The sequence below is a fragment of the Sebastes umbrosus genome, chromosome 24 (genome assembly GCF_015220745.1).
Source record: "Sebastes umbrosus isolate fSebUmb1 chromosome 24, fSebUmb1.pri, whole genome shotgun sequence".
Classification (NCBI taxonomy): Eukaryota; Metazoa; Chordata; class Actinopteri; order Perciformes; family Sebastidae; genus Sebastes; species Sebastes umbrosus.
Genome location: NC_051292.1, coordinates 10,894,113 through 10,912,107, shown reverse-complemented (window position 1 = coordinate 10,912,107; position 17,995 = coordinate 10,894,113). Strand labels below are relative to the sequence as shown.

Genomic DNA, 17,995 nt, shown 5'->3' with positions numbered 1-17,995 from the left:
GTATTTTTCCCTTTGCAAAATATGATATAAGTAATGAATTAACCAATGTAACATCATTTGCCACCAAAACGATGTGCAACAGACAATAAACATGCAGGAATCACACAGCTGTGCTTTCAGATTATCAGAATAATAAATGACATAATGTCTAGACCTTTATAACATTGCTGTATCATCTCTTTCTCACCTTTCTGAAAGACTCCCAACACACAAAGGAAATGTAAGACTGCACGGTGCGCCATCATGATACTGAACTGAATCTACCGCCAAAACTACAGAAAGTGAAAGTCAAAGTTGTCATTACGTAGGCTGCAGGTGCACGCAGGTAAAGTCCAGGTAAATTGATCTCGGTGGGTGCCAAATAAACACCTATTGACCAACAATGTAGCAACGAATCCTTACAAAATAAATAAGGGCTTAAAATATAATCATAACAAAAGTGTTATTTATTAATAAATGGCAAATTAGCTCTTCAAAATGTGATAGAAAGAGCTCCTATTGCCCCCCATGCCACTGCAATGGTACAACCAGGCCGTGGACCAATCAGGGAGAAGGAAGGACACCTCATCTCAATGAATCATTACCAGACTGCTGTTCAGCTACTCAGTACACTGAACTGATGATTCAAATCAACAGTTGTCTAATGTCATAGCAGAGGATGATAATTACAACCACAGGCTATGAGCTGTTAAAGTCCAGGTTTATAAATGAATTAAAATGCATTAATGTAGTTATTGACATGAACAGGTGCCACATGCACATTTAAAGAGGTTATTTTGCCAAACAAAACAGGAGGGATTTGTTATTTTTTCACATAATCAAGCCAATTATGTGGATGTAAATCTTTCTCTTGCCACATTTACCATATGAAAATCATAAAACAATTAATTGATAAAACACTATAGTAACACATATAACAACTTAACCCAAAAATAAATATTAAAGATATTATACAGCCAGGAACACTAAGAAAAATATCAACTGCTTCAGAAATATTCATTAAGAAAAGGTATAACAAGTTTAATATTTTGTGGCAAAGTTACAAGTTAATTAACATATAAATTGATATAAACCTAAGTCACTGATACAGATATATGAGTTCATAATGAGGAAACAAAACTATTATAAAAAAATATATATATATCTTCACCATAAAAAGTTAGACAAACTAATTTAGATATGTTGACATTCCTGAATTAAGTAAACCAACTACTACCATTTCAAGTTATTCCAAATCAAGTTTGCTGCAACTAAAAGACATCAAATTTACCAGCTGACAGATGAAAGTCCACAAAGCCAAAGTGAGCTCCCTGTGCTTGAGGTGCTCTCTGTGCTACAGGTAATGTGAGACTGGAGCAGGAGAATCCATGCTTCAGAGATTTAACTACGACTGAACTGTTTCCAGTTTCCTGCTGCTGACTTTCAGCCCCTGATCTGTCTGAACAGCCTCAACTCTCCTGCAGCACATGAGAGGAAAGCAGGACCTCTAGTGACCATGTTGTGCACCTGCTGCTAAAAATATGCAGCAGACATTTAATGCAAACTCTGTCAGTGTTTCAACTCCTACTCTATATATTTTTATCTTCATATGAAGTTTATATTCTAAATATAAAGAGCAGCAGCAGAAAATGTATTTAAAAAGTCGTACAAAACAAAGGATGCTTTATCTGGATGCAACAGTGAATTAAAACTATCACCTAAATTATATTTCAAAATCAAAACTACTGATCTGCTGGAATCAATGAACTGGTGCAGCTCGTTCAGTTCTGTCTTTAAAGGCGTTTTGAACATTCAGATAAAAACAAGATATTAGTCAGTTTCCAAATCATTCAGAACAACAGTGATGTGGATAAACATGCAGACTATGAATACACAATGTATCGCAAATTGGTAGCCTGGTTCACCTCCAACATCTCCCATTTGGATTCCTCCAATTCAGTCTGATTATCAAGCTAGTTGGTAGGTAGGAAAGTGAAGCCCCCGAATAGACAGAGGGAACACGGATTAAAGAGGACCTATTGTGTTCATTTTCAGGTGCATACTTGTACTTTAGGTTTCTACTAGAACATGTTTACATATTTTAAAGTTCAAAAAACGCTTTATTTTTCTCATACCGGCTGTGCTGCAGCACCTCGTTTCACTCTCTGTCTGAAACGCTCTGTTTGAGCCCCCCCCCCTCCCAAAAAGCCCAGTCTGCTCTGATTGGTCAGCTGGTCCACTTTGTTGTGATTGGTCAACCGAACCAAACTCTTTGGACTTCGCTCTAGTTCCACTCTAACTAGCTTTGTTTGAGGGCGTGCCAAACAAGCCGTTATGCAAACGTGTTACGTGGTGACATCCCCATGTTACGGAAGAGAAGGCAGGACTTGTTACAACCCGGCTCTTAGGTTGCAACAAAAATGGGAGTGGAGACGAGGTAAATGCAAAAAGTAACAAAGTTTATTACAAAACACTAATTCATGAATAAATGTAAAGATCAGTATCAGTAATCAGTGGTGTAGGAGTGCATGGATGCGTGTGTGTGTGGGTGCATGGAGAAAAAGAGGAAGAATAGCCGCGCCGCGATGTCCACACAAATGGAGTGATGTCATCATGTCCCCGCCTCAACCAGAGCCTGCAAGAAACAAAGAGACCAGCGAGCCAACACACACCTAGTGGGGGGAGGGGTCGTCACACTCCCCCCCATCAAAAAAGGAGTTCCAATAAGAACACTGCAACCGCTATTCACTAAATCAACTACAAAACAATTTACTTTACCTACGATTGATGTTTTTCATTTGTAATATCATTTCTAAACTATAGTTGTAACACTATACTTAAAACTATATCAAAATCCATACTGACCGTTTGTAGTTTATTCCCCAGCAGCCAACCAACCTCCACTCAGCAACTCCGGCGCCTCAAGAAACATTTAAGGTGACAGAACCTGGACATAGCAGACCAGAGGGGTTAACAATTCAGTCAGACAAATATTTAAGAGCTAGGCGCTCTAGATAAGGCATCGACCACAACATTATCAGAGCCTTTGATGTGGCGAATGTCCAAACAATAAGCTTGCAAATACAACATCCATCGCATCAACCTGCGATTTGGGCAATGTACTGAGTGCAAAAAAATTATGGGATTATGATCTGTGTACGCAACCAGAGGAACACTAGAGCCTACAGAAACATCAAAATGCTGTAAGGCCCAGATGAGTGCCAGGGTCTCTTTCTCAATCACCGAGTAGTTCAACTGAAATGAGTTCAACTTTTTTGAGTAGAAACTCACGGGACGATCCACACCACTACCATCCGTCTGGAACAGCACCGCCCCTGCCCCCACATCACTTGCATCCACCTGCAGTTTGAAAGGTTGATCCATGCAAGGAGCTGCGAGAACAGGAGGTTAACACAAAACAGACTTAACATTGTCAAAAGCCTGCTGACACGAGGCTGACCACACAAATCGAGCTTTTCCTTTCAGCAAATCAGTCAGAGGGGCTACCACAGTCGAAAAGTTTTTACAGAAGCTGCGATAGTACCCGACTAGGCCAAGGAAACGCTGAAGTTCTTTTTTCGTGGTGGGAACTGGATATTTCCAAGATACCTCCAACCTGCACGGCTCTCCAATGTTAACCTGTCGAAAGGGAGAGACAACAGGGACAGGTTCCACAGATACAGCACAAGCACCAGAGTTCATCCAACCCCCGCTATACCCTCTTCCAGCATTTGCTCTGGGACAGTCAGTTTTCCAGTGCCCTCTACCCTTGCAAAAGTTACATACTCTTGAAGAGTCAAAATGCGTCTGACCTCGTGTACAGTGTTCCAACCTACCAAGGCGTGGATGAGGTTTCTCCTCTCGTCTACCCGAGGCCCGATACATACCACCTCCGTCTGGGACCCTGAAGTTGCGTTCACCTCTGTGCGTCAGCACGTAGTCATCAGCCAGGGTGGCGGCCTCAGCAGCAGTCTTCACTTTATACTCACCGATGTAAACTGGGTCTCGCTCACTAAATTGAGGAACTAACCGCAGATTACTGGCAACATCAAATGACGAAGTCGATCTACCAGAGAAATCAGAGGCACGGCTAGCACCTCCAGCAGGTAAACTCAACCTGTGCTCTATCTCCAGCCTTTTAAGTTCTGCCTCTCTCCTCAGTTTCTCCACTGCCAGCTTCTCCATCTCTGTCTGCAGTAGCAACAGCTCTCTCCTCTGCTCAAAAGTCAAACCTGCATCTCTGCAGCCAGACACATCAACACTGTCCACCTCAGGACCAACAGTATACATTTTACCTCTGAAAATACCCCTATCAGTGAGATTTGCTTTAACAATACCTTTAATGTTGTCCTTCATCCTCTTATCACCAACATCTAAATTAAAATGTTCGGCAATACGGATTAACTGTTCACGTGAGCAGCTGTCCAGCAGCTCCTCCGATGGCGCTCTCAAAAACTCCTCTACACTCGCCATAACTCACTAGCACTCACTTACCTACACGCACAATCCTCTACTGACGCGACAAAAACACACCCGGCACGCTGAGCTCACACAGCCCGCACAGCCGTGACGTCGCCGTGCACCGTCCCTCTAACTGCCTGACAGAGAACTAGGTAAACTCCCCCCTAGTCTTCAGGTGCTAGTTGCGGTGGGTATTTATGCACTCTCTACCGCAAACCCGGCGAAGCAACCGGCAACCGGCGACTTCCCCCGCAGCCTCAGCCGTGCTCCCGAGCTGACAGCAGCACTAACCGCGTTCACACCACACTAACACCCCCCAATGAACTTCAAAGGGAGTCCGCACTGAAGCCTACCAGGGACAGAAACACCGGTAACTTACAGTGGCTGGACCTGACTGCTGAACTCACTGCCAAACATCACCAGCACATCAAACCTGGCGAAGCTAACAAACAACCAGCGGCTTCACTGAAATGACCACAAACAGCACTTACCCTCGTCAACGCTACTCCCAAACATTTATCTGAGCGCTCATTGACAAAAAACGCTCCTGAAATTAGCAACAGCTGTGTCGACGTCACACTACAACCGGTCCTTCTTACTAACTCCGCCCAACAGACCTCTTACTACCTGAGAAACTAGGTCCACCAAAATAGACGAGCCCCCATTTGTTGCAACAAAAATGGGAGTGGAGATGAGGTAAATGCAAAAAGTAACAAAGATTATTTACAAAACACTAATTCATGAATAAATGTAAAGATCAGTATCAGTAATCAGTGGTGTAGGAGTGAATGGATGCGTGTGTGTGGGTGCATGGAGAAAAAGAGGAAGAATAGCCGCGCCGCGATGTCCACACAAATGGAGTGATGTGCGTGCATGGAGCGAGAGCGTTCTGAATGGCGAAGAGGGTTTTATAGTCAGCGCTACACCGGGCCCAGGTGTAGCTCATCAACCCATCATGTCCTCATGTCCCCCGCCTCAACCAGAGCCTGCAAGAAACAAAGAGACCAGCGAGCCAACACACACCTAGTGGTGGGGAGGGGTCGTCACACTTCAACGAGGCGTTTCAGGCAGTTCAGGAGCAGTGTTTTTCTCTTTGGCGTGGGCTTCGGGCTTTGTACCTTTGCAGACCTTTGACATGCACAAAAAACTATATAACACTCTAAAGGAGAGATGAAAAGCACAAAAGCATAATAGGTCCCCTTTAAATAATTTTTGCAAAGAAGCATAAATATGTACAAGTGAAAAATTAATAAATTGACTCACTCATCAGTGTCTTTGATTTCTTTTTGTGATGTCTTGTTCTACTCAGAGTCCCTGTGTGACCGACTGGAGGATTTAAGAAAAGTCGAAGATTTATTTGTGGGTTTTGTCTGAAAAGATCTCAATCAATCATGAGCATAATAACTGTGAGACAGCGGTATTATAACAAGACAGGTGTTCAGTGCTTCTTGAAGTGAAAAACAAAAGTGCCAGTACTCTCTTATTCACATGTCTCACAGTAATAAGTTTATAATTACCGGTTCCAAGGTTTCTGTTTAAGCAGGACGACTGCAGCAACACAAACACAGGCCACAACCACGGACAACACGATGATCATGTTGGTGAAATCTGTAAGAAAAGAGGGAAATTATTAATGACACTCATTCATAAAGCAACTACAGATCACATGGTATTATTGATCTGAGACCACCTAAAGGTTAAATTATATAAATCCTCACTGTTATTAGATCCAGATTCCTCATCAAAACCTGGAAAATAAAAACAACAGACCTGAGCTATAGAGTATTTATGAATCAGGATGTTTGGAAGTGTTTCTCACCATCATCAGACGACTGTTTGACCTCAGGAATCATCATAGACACCTCTATCTGAGGGCCAGAGAGCACTCTCACTGCACATCCAACCTGTGTGCTTTTGCCGTGGAGACCAGACAGCCCAGCTGTAGTGGTGACAGTGACTGTGCCGTTGGTGTTGGTGATGCTGGTAGAGTTGTAGTGAGGGACAGTCAGTGTTACTGTGGGAGCAGGTCGAGCTGTGGCTGAGCAGGACACACCTGTTGATTCTCTGACGTGAAGAAAGGGTCCATGCAGCTCTGCAAAGATAAAATATTTAAATGATAAAACATTACAGAGAAGACAGATAATTAAAGAAATGTCTCTAATAAGACAGCAGGTACTCACCATAGAGCTTCAGGCAGGTTGTAGCAGTGAGAGCACCTTCAGAGAAGGTGTTAAACATACAGCGATAGCACCCTTCATCCTCCTCCATCACCCTCCTGATAACTATGGAGGTGTTCTGCAGTCCAGCATCTTTAAACGCCAGCTTACTTTGAAAACCAGCATTCACTCTTTCACCAAATCGTTCACTGTAAGTAGCTATGTTCTTCTCTCCATCAGGTAAAATCTTCTGCCATGTGACTTGCAGAACATCTCTAGATTGCATCAGGCAACATTTCAAGCATGCTTCCTCTCCTACAGCTGCATGCACAGTGTGCTGGGTTTCTATCAGAGCTGTTAGACCTGCAGGAGATGACAGCACACATTGAGTTAGGATGTATTTTTCCCTTTGCAAAATATGATATAAATAATGAATTAACCAATGCAAAATCATTAGCCACCAAAACCATGTGCAACAGACAATAAACATGCAGGAATCACACAGCTGTGCTTTCAGATTATCAGAATAATAAATGACATAATGGCTAGACCTTTATAACATTGCTGTATCATCTCTTTCTCACCTTTCTGAAAGACTCCCAACACACAAAGGACATGTAAGACTGCACGCTGCGCCATCCTGATACTGAACTGAATCTACCACCAAATCTACAGAAATTAAAGTATCTGTAAGTACATCCGGGTCGCGGACAAAGAGAGAGAAGAAAAGGACACCGCGACTCCAGCGGTTTATAAATGAATTAAAATGCATGAATGTAGGTCTATCATTGACATGAACAGGTACCACATGCACATTTAAAGAGGTAACTTTGCCAAACAAAACAGGAGGGATAAATCCTGCCTACATGTGTGTTGACTCAGCAGAGATCACATTCAATGAGAAAAGTTGATCTACAGGAGAACAGATTAAATAGAGAGAGCCTTACTGCATTATATTCCATTATATTTTGTCACTTGCCACCTGAATTTTGTGTTTTCCTTTACATAAATAAAAGACATTTCCACCATAAAAGGATGCAGATGTGCACGGGACATTTTCGCCACAGCTGGTTCAATCCCAAAGGACAGATGTTATGTTATTTTTTTTCACATAATCAAGCCACTTATGTGGATGTAAATCTTTCTCTTGCCACATTTACCATATGAAAATCATAAAACAATTGATTGATAAAACACTATAGTAACACATATAACAACTCAACCCAAAAATAAATATTAAAAAAAATTCTACAGTCAGGGACACTAAGAAAAATATCAACTGCTTCAGAAATATTTATTAAGAAAAGTAAAACAAGTTTAATATTTTGTGGCAAAGTTACAAGTTAATTAATGCATACATGGATTTAAACTTAAGTCACTGATACAGATATGAGTTCATGAGGGAACAAAACTACTATTAAAAAAAGCATATCGTCACAATAAAACGTTAGACAAACTAATTTAGATATGTTGACATTCCTGGATTAAGTAAACCAACTACTACCATTTCAACATATTCCATATCAAGTTTGCTGCAACTAAAAGACATCAAACTTACCAGCTGGCAGATGAAAGTCCACAAAGACAAAGTGAGCTCCCTGTGCTTGAGGTGCTCTCTGTGCTACAGGTAATGTGAGACTGGAGCAGGAGAATCCATGCTTCAGAGATTTAACTACGACTGAACTGTTTCCAGTTTCCTGCTGCTGACTTTCAGCCCCTGATCTGTCTGAACAGCCTCAACTCTCCTGCAGAACATGAGAGGAAAGCAGGACCTCTAGTGGCCATGTTGTGCACCTGCTGCTAAGAATATGCAGCAAACATTCAATGTAAACTCTGTTAGTGTTTCAACTCCTACTCTATATATTTTGATCTTCATATGAAGTTTATATTCTAAATATGAAAAAAAGCAGCAGCAGAAAATGTATGTATAAAAAAAACGTACAAAACAAAGGATGCTTCATCTGGATGCAACAGTGAATTAAAACTATCACCTAAATTATATTTCGAAATCAAAACTACTGATCTGCTGAAATCAATGAACTGGTGCAGACATGTTCTCTGTGTTGTGGCACTAACAGTCTTGTGGGTTATTCTACTAATTAGTTAACTGAGTTAAAAGATAATTTTTTTCTTGCTTTCCCAGGTGATGCTTTTGGGTGGTCGTGGGTTTTTTTTCTCCCAGTAGGCGTCCGTTTCCGCGTCTCGTTCTCTTCATTCATTAAAGGTGTAGTCCTTCAGATAACAACAAGATATTAGTCAGTTTCCAAATCATTCAGAACAACAGTGATGTGGATAAACATGCAGACTGTGAATACACAATGTATCTCAAGTTGGTAGCCTAGTTCACCTCCAACATCTCCCATTTGATCAGTGAGTCCTCCAAAAAGTCTGATTATCAAACTAGTTACATGCTAGGTACGTTCAGCCTACATTTGGTAAAGAGGACCTATTGTGCTCATTTTCAGGTGCTTACTTATATTTTCGGTTTCTACTAGAACGTGTTTACATATTTTAAAGTTCAAAACACGCTTTTTTTCCCCTCATACCAGATGTGCTGCAGCACCTCTGTCTGAAAAGCTGTTTGAGCGTTTCAGGAGCAGTGTTTCTCTCTTTGGTGTGGACTTTGGGCTTTATAACTTTGCAGACATTTTACATGCACCAAAAACTATAAAACACAATAAAGGAGAGATGAAAAGCACAAAAGCATAATAGGTCCCCTTTACATCATTTTTGCAATGAAGCATAAATATGTACAAGTGTAAAATGAATAAATTGACTCACTCATCAGTGTCTTTGATTGCTTTTTGTGGTGTCTTGTTCTCCTCAGGGTCCCTGTGTGACCAACTGAAGGATTTAAGAAAAGTCAAAGATTAATTTGTGGGTTTTGTCTGAAAAGATCTCAATCAATCATGAGCATAATAACTGTTAGACAGCAGTATTATAACAAGACAGGTGTTCAGTGCTTCTTGAAGTGAAAAACATAAGTGCCAGTACTCTCTTATTCACATGTCTCACAGTAATAAGTTTATAATTACCAGTTCCAATGTTTCCGTATAAGCAGGGCGATGACGACTGCAGCAACAACACAAACAAAAACACAGGCCAGAACCACGGACACGATGATCAGAATGAAATCTGTAAGAAAAGAGGGAAATTAGTGACACTCATTCATAAAGCAACTACAGATCAAATGGTATTATTGATCTGAGACCACCTAAAGGTTAAATTATAGAAATCCTCACTGTTAATAGATCCAGATTCCAACAGACATGAGCTATAGAGTATTTATGAATCAGGATGTTTGGAAGTGTTTCTCACCATCATCAGACGACTGTTTGACCTCAGGAATCATCATAGACACCTCTATCTGAGGACCAGAGAGCACTCTCACTGCACATCCAACCTGTGTGCTGTTGCCATGTAGACCAGACAGCCCAGCTGTAGTGGTGACAGTGACTGTGCCGTTGGTGTTGGTGACGCTGGTAGAGTTGTAGTGAGGGACAGTCAGTGTTACTGTGGGAGCAGGTCGAGCTGTGGCTGAGCAGGACACAACTGTTGATTCTGTGACGTGAAGAAAGGGTCCATGCAGCTCTGCAAAGATAAAACATGATATAAAATTACAGAGAAGACAGAGAGTTATAGAAATGTCTCTAATAACACAGCAGGTTCTCACCATAGAGCTGCAGGCAGGTTGTAGCATTGAGAGCACCTTCAGAGAAGGTGTTAAACAAACAGCGATAGCACCCTTCATCCTCCTCCATCACCCTCCTGATAACTATGGAGGTGTTTTGCAGTCCAGCATATTTAAACTCCATTTTATCTGTAAATTCAGGATTCACTTTTTGACCGTAGATTTTGTGGCTAGAAGCAAGGTTCTTCTCTCCCTCAGGTAAAATCTTCAGCCATGTGACTTTCTCAACATCTCCAGATTGCATCAGGCAACAGTATAAACAGGCTTCGTCTCCTACAGCTGCCTCCACAGTGTGCTGGGTTTCTATCAGAGCTGTTAGACCTGCAGGAGACACAACTCATATATTATAACATACACCATAGAATTAAATTCAAAACATCTTTAAAATGTGATCAGAAATCTGTCTGTATTATAACTATGCTCACCCATTAGACATTTTTGTAAATAAATCACTATCCCTCTGAACTGGAGATCACAGAACTCCATTACACAGTGGAAAAGATCTCCTTGGAAAATGAATACTATCCAACTCTACAACTGAATGTACAGCATATATGAATGTACAGTATATAGTAGCCTATTGTTATGATGACCCCAGTTAGGTCCACTCATTGCCACACCCCGTTCTTTATATATTCAGTTTTCTCTTTAATCTGACTTAATTTACTTTGTTTAAATATAGCAAATATCTTTTGTTAAACTTTCAAAATGATAAAATATGAATTAACCAATGCAAAAGTATTAACAAAGCGTAATGAAGCAGTTGCCATAAACAATAAACATACTGTAGTCACACAGCTACGCTTGCAGCTAAATAAAAATAAATCACAGTCCTATATAGGTTAAGGTTCTGGAAACACACTGTATCATCTCTTTCTCACCTTTTTGAAAGACTCCCAACACACAAAGGAAATGTAAGACTACACGGTGCGCCATCTTAGCCTTTCTGACAGGCTGGTGCAGTGAAGTAGAGGAAGATAAAAAGTTTCTGCACTCTAGTCTCATGGACTTTGATCTGAAATGGATTTCCAGATAATTAAAGGGCCCTTTAACTATCCAGAGACACACCTCACTGAACAAACAACACCTCACTGTCATGCTGGTTACTTACAGAACTGACATAATAAAAACATGTAGTGAACATAAATTATAACATTAAAACATCATTGCTTTATTAACCAAACAAGTACAAATTACAGATTATTAATCCAGTGTTTGACAAGGAACAGTTAAAACAATACTAACACACATACAGTAGGATCTTTACTACAGTTACAGCCATACAGTTACATCAGAGTAGAGGTTAATTGAGATATAAATAACATGAGAACACAAACATCGAACATTAAAGTGCAAAGAAAAGTGCAACATATTTTTATATTATGTCTATTTTGTAATATCTTATGAATAAATTATCGATACATAGAAAACTAGATATAAATATGCTGGATTTGGAATAAAACAATCACCTGATTGCTTCACACAACTTTCACAATTAATTAATTCATAAGTAGATTTAAACATATTTCAATTTTTAGTACAGGTGACTGATACAGATATATGAGTTTATTATAAGAGTATTCTAAAAAAAAAAGTGCATGTTATTATCAGTAAAACATCTATATGTTCATAGACAGGTCCTGGAGAGTTTCACCATAAAAAGTTAGACAAACTAATTTAGATATGTTGACATTCCTGGATTAAGTAAACCAACTACTACCATTTCAAGATATTCCAAATCAAGTTTGCTGCAACTAAAAGACATGAAACTTACCAGCTGACAGATGAAAGTCCACAAAGACAAAGTGAGCTCCCTGTGCTTGAGGTGCTCTCTGTGCTACAGGTAATGTGAGACTGGAGCAGGAGAATCCATGCTTCAGAGATTTAACTACGACTGAACTGTTTCCAGTTTCCTGCTGCTGACTTTCAGCCCCTGATCTGTCTGAACAGCCTCAACTCTACTGCAGTACATGAGAGGAAAGCAGGACGTCTACTGGCCATGTTGTGCACCTGCTGCTAAAAATATGCAGCAGACATTCAATGTAAACTCTGTTAGTGTTTCAACTCCTACTCTATATTCTTTGATCTTCATATGAAGTTTATATTCTAAGTATAAAGAGCAGCAGCAGAAAATGTATGTATAAAGAGACGTACAAAACAAAGGATGCTTCATCTGGATGCAACAGTGAATTAAAACTATCACCTAAATTATATTTCAAAATCAAAACTACTGATCTGCTGGAATCAATGAACTGGTGCAGACATGTTCTCTGTGTTGTGGCACTAACAGTCTTGTGGGTTATTCTGTGGTACTAATTAGTTGACTGAGTTAAAGAAATAATTTTCTTCTTCCTTTCAGAGATGATGGTTTTGGGCGGTTGTGGTTTCCATTTCTCCCAGTAGGCGTCTGTGGCCGCAGCTCGTTCAGTTCTGTCTTTAAAGGTGTTTTGAACCTTCAGATAAAAACAAGATATTAGTCAGTTTTCAAATCATTCAGAACAACAGTGATGTGGATAAACATGCAGACTATGAATACACAATGTATCGCAAGTTGGTAGCCTGATTCACCTCCGACATCTCCCATTTGGATTCCTCCAATTCAGTCTGATTATCAAGCTAGTTGGTAGGTAGGAAAGTGAAGCCCACAGATAGACAGAGTGAACACTGATTAAAGAGGACCTATTGTGTTCATTTTCAGGTGCATACTTGTATTTCGGGTTTCTACTAGAACATTTTTACATATTTTAAAGTTCAAAAAACACTTTATTTTTCTCATACCGGATGTGCTGCAGCACCTCTCCACCCCTCCCTCCCAAAAAGCCCAGTCTGCTCGGATTGGTCAGCTGGTCCACTCTGTTGTGATTGGTCAACCGAACCAAACTCTTTGGACTCCGCTCCAACTCCGCTCTAACCAGATTTGTTTGAGAGCGAGCCAAACTAGCCGTTATGCAAACGTGTTACTTGGTGACATCACCACGTTACGGAAGAAAAGGCGGGACTTCAAGCGAGGTGTTTCAGGCAGTTCAGGAGCAGTGTTTCTCTCTCTGGCGTGGACTTTGGGCATTGTAACTTTGCAGACATTTTACATGCACAGAAAACTATATAACACACTAAAGGAAAAAGCACAAAAGCATAATAGCTCCTCTTTAAATCATTTTTGCAAAGAAGCATAAATATGTACAAGTGAAAAATGAATAAATTAACTCACTCATCAGTGTCTTTGATTGCTTTTTGTGGTGTCTTGTTGTCCTCAGAGTCCCTGTCTGACAGACTGAAGGATTTAAGAAAAGTCAAAGATTAATTTGTGGGTTTTGTCTGAAAAGATCTCAATCAATCATGAGCATAATAACTGTGAAACAGCGGTATTATAACAAGACAGGTATTCAGTGCTTGAAGTGGAAAAACACAAGTGCCAGTACTCTCTTATTCTCATGTTGGCATGTGTATTATTTTTTTAAGCATGTTATACTGTCAGTCATAATCGGCTGTGATTATTATACCTCGGCTGTGCATCTTCCATAGTAGGCCTATAATACTCCAATAATATTCCAACTGGAACATTATAGGGTTAAGGTGGTGTGTTTAGTGTTAATAGTTGAAGTGTTTTCCTGTTATTTGTAGCCTATAGTAGGGTATCATTCAGGTTTTTGGAGCAGTACCCCGGTCAAGATGCTCCCCCCCTCCCAAAAAGCCCAGTCTGCTCTGATTGGTCAGCTGGTCCACTCTGTTGTGATTGGTCAACCGGACCAAACTCTTCGGACTCCGCTCCAGCTCCACTCTAACTAGCTTTGTTTGAGGGCGTGCCAAACTAGCTGTTATGCAAACGTGTGACTTCAAGCGAGGCTTTTCAGGCTGTTCTCTCTTTGGTGTGGACTTTGGGCTTTTTAACTTTGCAGACATTTTACATGCACAAAAATAATACTCAAAAGCATAATAGGTCCCCTTTAAATCATTTTTGCAAAGAGGCATAATTATGTACAAGTGAAAAATGAATAAACTGACTCACTCATCAGTGTCTTTGATTGCTTTTTGTGATGTCTCGTTGTCCTCAGAGTCCCAGTGTGATCGACTGAAGGATTTAAGAAAAGTCAAAGATTTATTTATGGGTTTTGTCTGAAAAGATCTCAATCAATCATGAGCATAATAACTGTGAGACAGCAGTATTATAACAAGACAGGTGCACAGTGCTTCTTGAAGTGGAAAAACATAAGTGTCAGTACTCTCTTATTCTCATGTTGGCGTGTGTATCGGCCGTTATCAGCAATCTGTTGCGACTATTCCTATTTATTCATTATTTCTTTAAAGGGACTGTTTGTAACTTCTTACACTTGCACTCTTATAAATCATTGCGGGTTCCAAAACAAACTACACAGAAGCACCAAAACCACAAAGTTATATCTAGTGAAGCCCGTCTTGCAAAACAGTGTCAACTAATCCTGCTCCAGCCCCGGACCACAGCCAGAAGACACAGGTGAGACTGTAACCCTGGTCTCCAGGGCCGGAGTCGACACTGCACTCTGCTCCTCTGCTCCTCTGCCTGCCTGCCTGCCTGCCTGCCTTCCCTCACACACTGCGCTCGTTCTCACTTGCTCCACCTCTCACGTGCATGCGCGCACACTACACACTGCAGAAGAGTTACGTTATTGTCTCTGACCAAAACTCCGATGTCTCCCCTGTTTCTTCTGAACACAGTCGGGAGGCTGAAGCAGGAAACACAGTATCAGCATTGATTCATGGAGAGACCTTTGTCTGGTCAGCTAACATTACTGCCAAGCAGCTGAAATATAGTGATATTGTCCATTTAGCTGATGTGTGTTGCCTCACTGTTTTGACCGATGCTCGTTCATGTCTATGTAGAGTGAGCACAATTGCGAGCGCGAGCAACAGGACGCTGACTTTCGTTGACTTAACAGCCACAGGTGTCGCTGTCAACAAGCAGTTTCTGATTCTTAAAAACAGTCCCTTTAAGCATGTTATACTGTGTCAGTCATAATCAGCTGTGATTATTATACCTGGGCTGTGCATCTTCCATAGTAGGCCTATAATACTCCAATAATATTCCAACTGGAACATTATAGGGTTAAGGTGGTGTGTTTTGTATATTTACCCGTGGTGTTAATCGTTAAAGTGCTTTCCTATGTTATTTGTAACCTATAGTAGGGTATCATTCAGGTTTTTGGAGCAGTGTCCCAGTCAGGATGCCACCCCCTCCCAAAAAGCCCAGTCTGCTCTGATTGGTCAACCGAACCAAACTCTTTGGACTCCGCTCCAGCTCCGCTCTAACTAGCTTTGTTTGACGGTGTGCCAAACGAGCCGTTATGCAAACGTGTTACTTGGTGACATCACAATGTTACGGAAGAAAAGGCGGGACTTCAAACAAGGCGTTTCAGGCAGTTCAGGGGCAGTGTTTCTCTCTTTGGCGTGGGCTTTGGGTTTTGTAACTTTGCAGACATCTTACATGCACAAAAAACTATATAACACACTAAAGTAAAAAGCACAAAAGCGTAATAGGTCCCCTTTAAATCATTTTTGCAAAAAAAAATGGATAAATTGACTCACTCATCAGTGTCTTTGATTGCTTTTTGTAGTGTGTTTTTCTTCTCAGTTCTTCTCAGACTGAAGGATTTAAGAAAAGTCAAAGATGAATTTGTGGGTTTTGTCTGAAAAGATCTCAATCAATCATGAGCATAATAACTGTTAGACAGCGGTATTATAACAATACAGGTGTTCAGTGCTTCTTGAAGTGAAAAAAACAAGTGCCAGTACTCTCTTATTCACATGTCTCACAGTAATAAGTTTATATTTACCGGTTCCGATGTTTCCGTATAAGCAGGGCGATGACGACTGCAGCAACAACACAAACACAGGCCACAACCACGGACACGATGATCAGAGTGAAATCTGTAAGAAAATAGGGAAATTAGTGACACTCATTCATAAAGCAACTACAGATCAAATGGTATTATTGATCTGAGACCACCTAAAGGTAAAATTATAGAAATCCTCACTGTTATTAGATCCAGATTCCTCATCAAAACCTGGAAAATAAAAACAACAGACATGAGCTATAGAGTATTTATGAATCAGGATGTTTGGAAGTGTTTCTCACCATCATCAGACGACTGTTTGACCTCAGGAATCATCATAGACACCTCTATCTGAGGACCAGAGAGCACTCTCACTGCACATCCAACCTGTGTGCTGTTGCCATGTAGACCAGACAGCCCAGCTGTAGCGGTGACAGTGACTGTGCCGTTGGTGTTGGTGACGCTGGTAGAGTTGTAGTGAGGGACAGTCAGTGTTACTGTGGGAGCAGGTCGAGCTGTGGCTGAGCAGGACACAACTGTTGATTCTGTGACGTGAAGAAAGGGTCCATGCAGCTCTGCAAAGATAAAATATGATATAAAATTACAGAGAAGACAGAGAGTTATAGAAATGTCTCTAATAAGACAGCAGGTTCTCACCATAGAGCTTCAGGCAGATTGTAGCATTGAGAGCACCTTCAGAGAAGGTGTTAAACAAACAGCGATAGCACCCTTCATCCTCCTCCATCACCCTCCTGATAACTATGGAGGTGTTCTGCAGTCCAGCATATTTAAACTCCATTTTATCTGTAAAGTCAGGATTCACTTTTTGACCGAAGTCTTTGTGGCTAGCAGCAAGGTTCTTCTCCCCCTCAGGTAAAATCTTCAGCCATGTGACTTGCTCAACATCTCCAGATTGTATCAGGTGACAGTATAAGCAGGCTTCATCTCCTACAGCTGCCACCACAGTGTGCTGGGTTTCTATCAGAGCTGTTAGACCTGCAGGAGACACAACTCATATAAATTATTATAAGATACACCATAGAAATCAATTCAAGACATGTTTAAAATGGGATTAGAAATCTGTCTGTATTGTAACTATGCTCACCCATTAGACATTTTTGTAAAGAGATCACTATCCCTCTGAACTGGAGATCACAGAACTCCATTACACAGTGGAAAAGATCTCCTTGGAAAATGTACTATCCAACTCTACAACTGAATGTATGTACAGTATATAGTAGCCTATTGTTATGATGACCCCAGTTAGGTCCACTCATTGCCACACCCCGTTCTTTAAATATTCAGTTTTCTCTTTAATCTGACTTAATTTACTTTGTTTAAATATAGCTAATATCTTTTGTTAAACTTTGAAAATGATAAAATATGAATTAACCAATGCAAAAGTATTAACAAAGCGTAATGAAACAGTTGCCATAAACAATAAACATACTGTAGTCACACAGCTACGCTTGGAGTTACTTACAGAACTTACATAATAAAAACATTTAGTGAACATAAATTATAACATTAAAACATCATTGCTTTATTAACCAAACAACTATAAATTAATATGTGTAACGAATCAGAGAATAAATTATTAACAACACATCAAATACTACTATGATATAATTACTGAATTAACCAATGCAAAATCATTAGCCACCGAAACGATGCTTAATTAGGCAGCAACAACAGAATAAACATGCAGGAATCACACAGCTGCACTTTCAGATTATCAGAATAATAAATGACATAATGGCTAGACCTTTATAACATTGCTGTATCATCTCTTTCTCACCTTTCTGAAAGACTCCCAACACACAAAGGAAATGTAAGACTGCACGGTGCGCCATCCTGATACTGTACTGAATCTACCGCCAAAACTACAGAAAGGGAAAGTT

General features: G+C 40.5%; 3 protein-coding genes across 10 annotated transcripts in view; all 3 read right to left on the bottom strand.

Moving 5' to 3' along the window:
* Positions 1 to 575, bottom strand: part of LOC119483711 (OX-2 membrane glycoprotein-like) — an 8,530-nt gene extending 7,955 nt beyond the window's left edge. For all 3 annotated transcript variants that reach the window (XM_037762104.1, XM_037762102.1, XM_037762105.1), the window contains exon 1: positions 188 to 575. In XM_037762104.1, the coding sequence (XP_037618032.1) occupies positions 188 to 245 (58 nt within the window). In that variant the 5' untranslated portion in view covers positions 246 to 575. The remainder of the gene's footprint in view (positions 1 to 187) is intronic.
* The window catches only part of LOC119483704 (OX-2 membrane glycoprotein-like), a 19,620-nt gene extending 1,625 nt beyond the window's left edge, over positions 1 to 17,995 (bottom strand). Inside the window, exons 1-10 of one of the 6 annotated variants that reach the window (XM_037762088.1) lie at positions 17,893 to 17,995; positions 16,752 to 17,090; positions 16,397 to 16,669; positions 16,296 to 16,325; positions 16,095 to 16,188; positions 13,496 to 13,558; positions 5,486 to 5,568; positions 4,075 to 4,091; positions 3,271 to 3,372; positions 2,418 to 2,899 (exon numbers count right to left, since the gene is read on the bottom strand). In XM_037762088.1, coding sequence (XP_037618016.1) covers positions 2,855 to 2,899; positions 3,271 to 3,372; positions 4,075 to 4,091; positions 5,486 to 5,568; positions 13,496 to 13,558; positions 16,095 to 16,188; positions 16,296 to 16,325; positions 16,397 to 16,669; positions 16,752 to 17,090; positions 17,893 to 17,947 — 1,101 coding nt within the window. In that variant the 5' untranslated portion in view covers positions 17,948 to 17,995 and the 3' untranslated portion in view covers positions 2,418 to 2,854. Of the gene's footprint in view, positions 1 to 2,417; positions 2,900 to 3,270; positions 3,373 to 4,074; positions 4,092 to 5,485; positions 5,569 to 9,377; positions 9,441 to 9,631; positions 9,669 to 9,914; positions 10,188 to 10,269; positions 10,609 to 11,732; positions 12,741 to 13,495; positions 13,559 to 16,094; positions 16,189 to 16,295; positions 16,326 to 16,396; positions 16,670 to 16,751; positions 17,091 to 17,892 lie in introns of those variants that run through there. The other 5 variants (XM_037762089.1, XM_037762090.1, XM_037762092.1 and 2 more) reach the window with 5 other exon arrangements.
* On the bottom strand, positions 5,520 to 7,272 carry LOC119483716 (OX-2 membrane glycoprotein-like). Its single transcript, XM_037762112.1, has 6 exons — positions 7,181 to 7,272; positions 6,621 to 6,959; positions 6,260 to 6,532; positions 5,958 to 6,048; positions 5,704 to 5,766; positions 5,520 to 5,599 (listed from the first exon to the last, which is right to left on the bottom strand). The coding sequence occupies exons 1-5, from the start codon at positions 7,233 to 7,235 to the stop codon at positions 5,742 to 5,744; spliced, it is 783 nt and encodes a 260-aa protein (XP_037618040.1). The 5' UTR covers positions 7,236 to 7,272; the 3' UTR covers positions 5,520 to 5,599; positions 5,704 to 5,741.

Bases quoted from the DNA above. Each gene is read 5' to 3' on its own strand.
- LOC119483716 (XM_037762112.1), bottom strand. From the start codon at position 7,235: ATGGCGCAGCGTGCAGTCTTACATGTCCTTTGTGTGTTGGGAGTCTTT. The intron at 6,960-7,180 runs GTGAGAAAGAGA...CATCTCCTGCAG, and splicing joins GTTGGGAGTCTTTCAGAAAG to GTCTAACAGCTCTGATAGAA. The intron at 6,049-6,259 runs GTGAGAAACACT...CTTTTCTTACAG, and splicing joins CAAACAGTCGTCTGATGATG to ATTTCACCAACATGATCATC.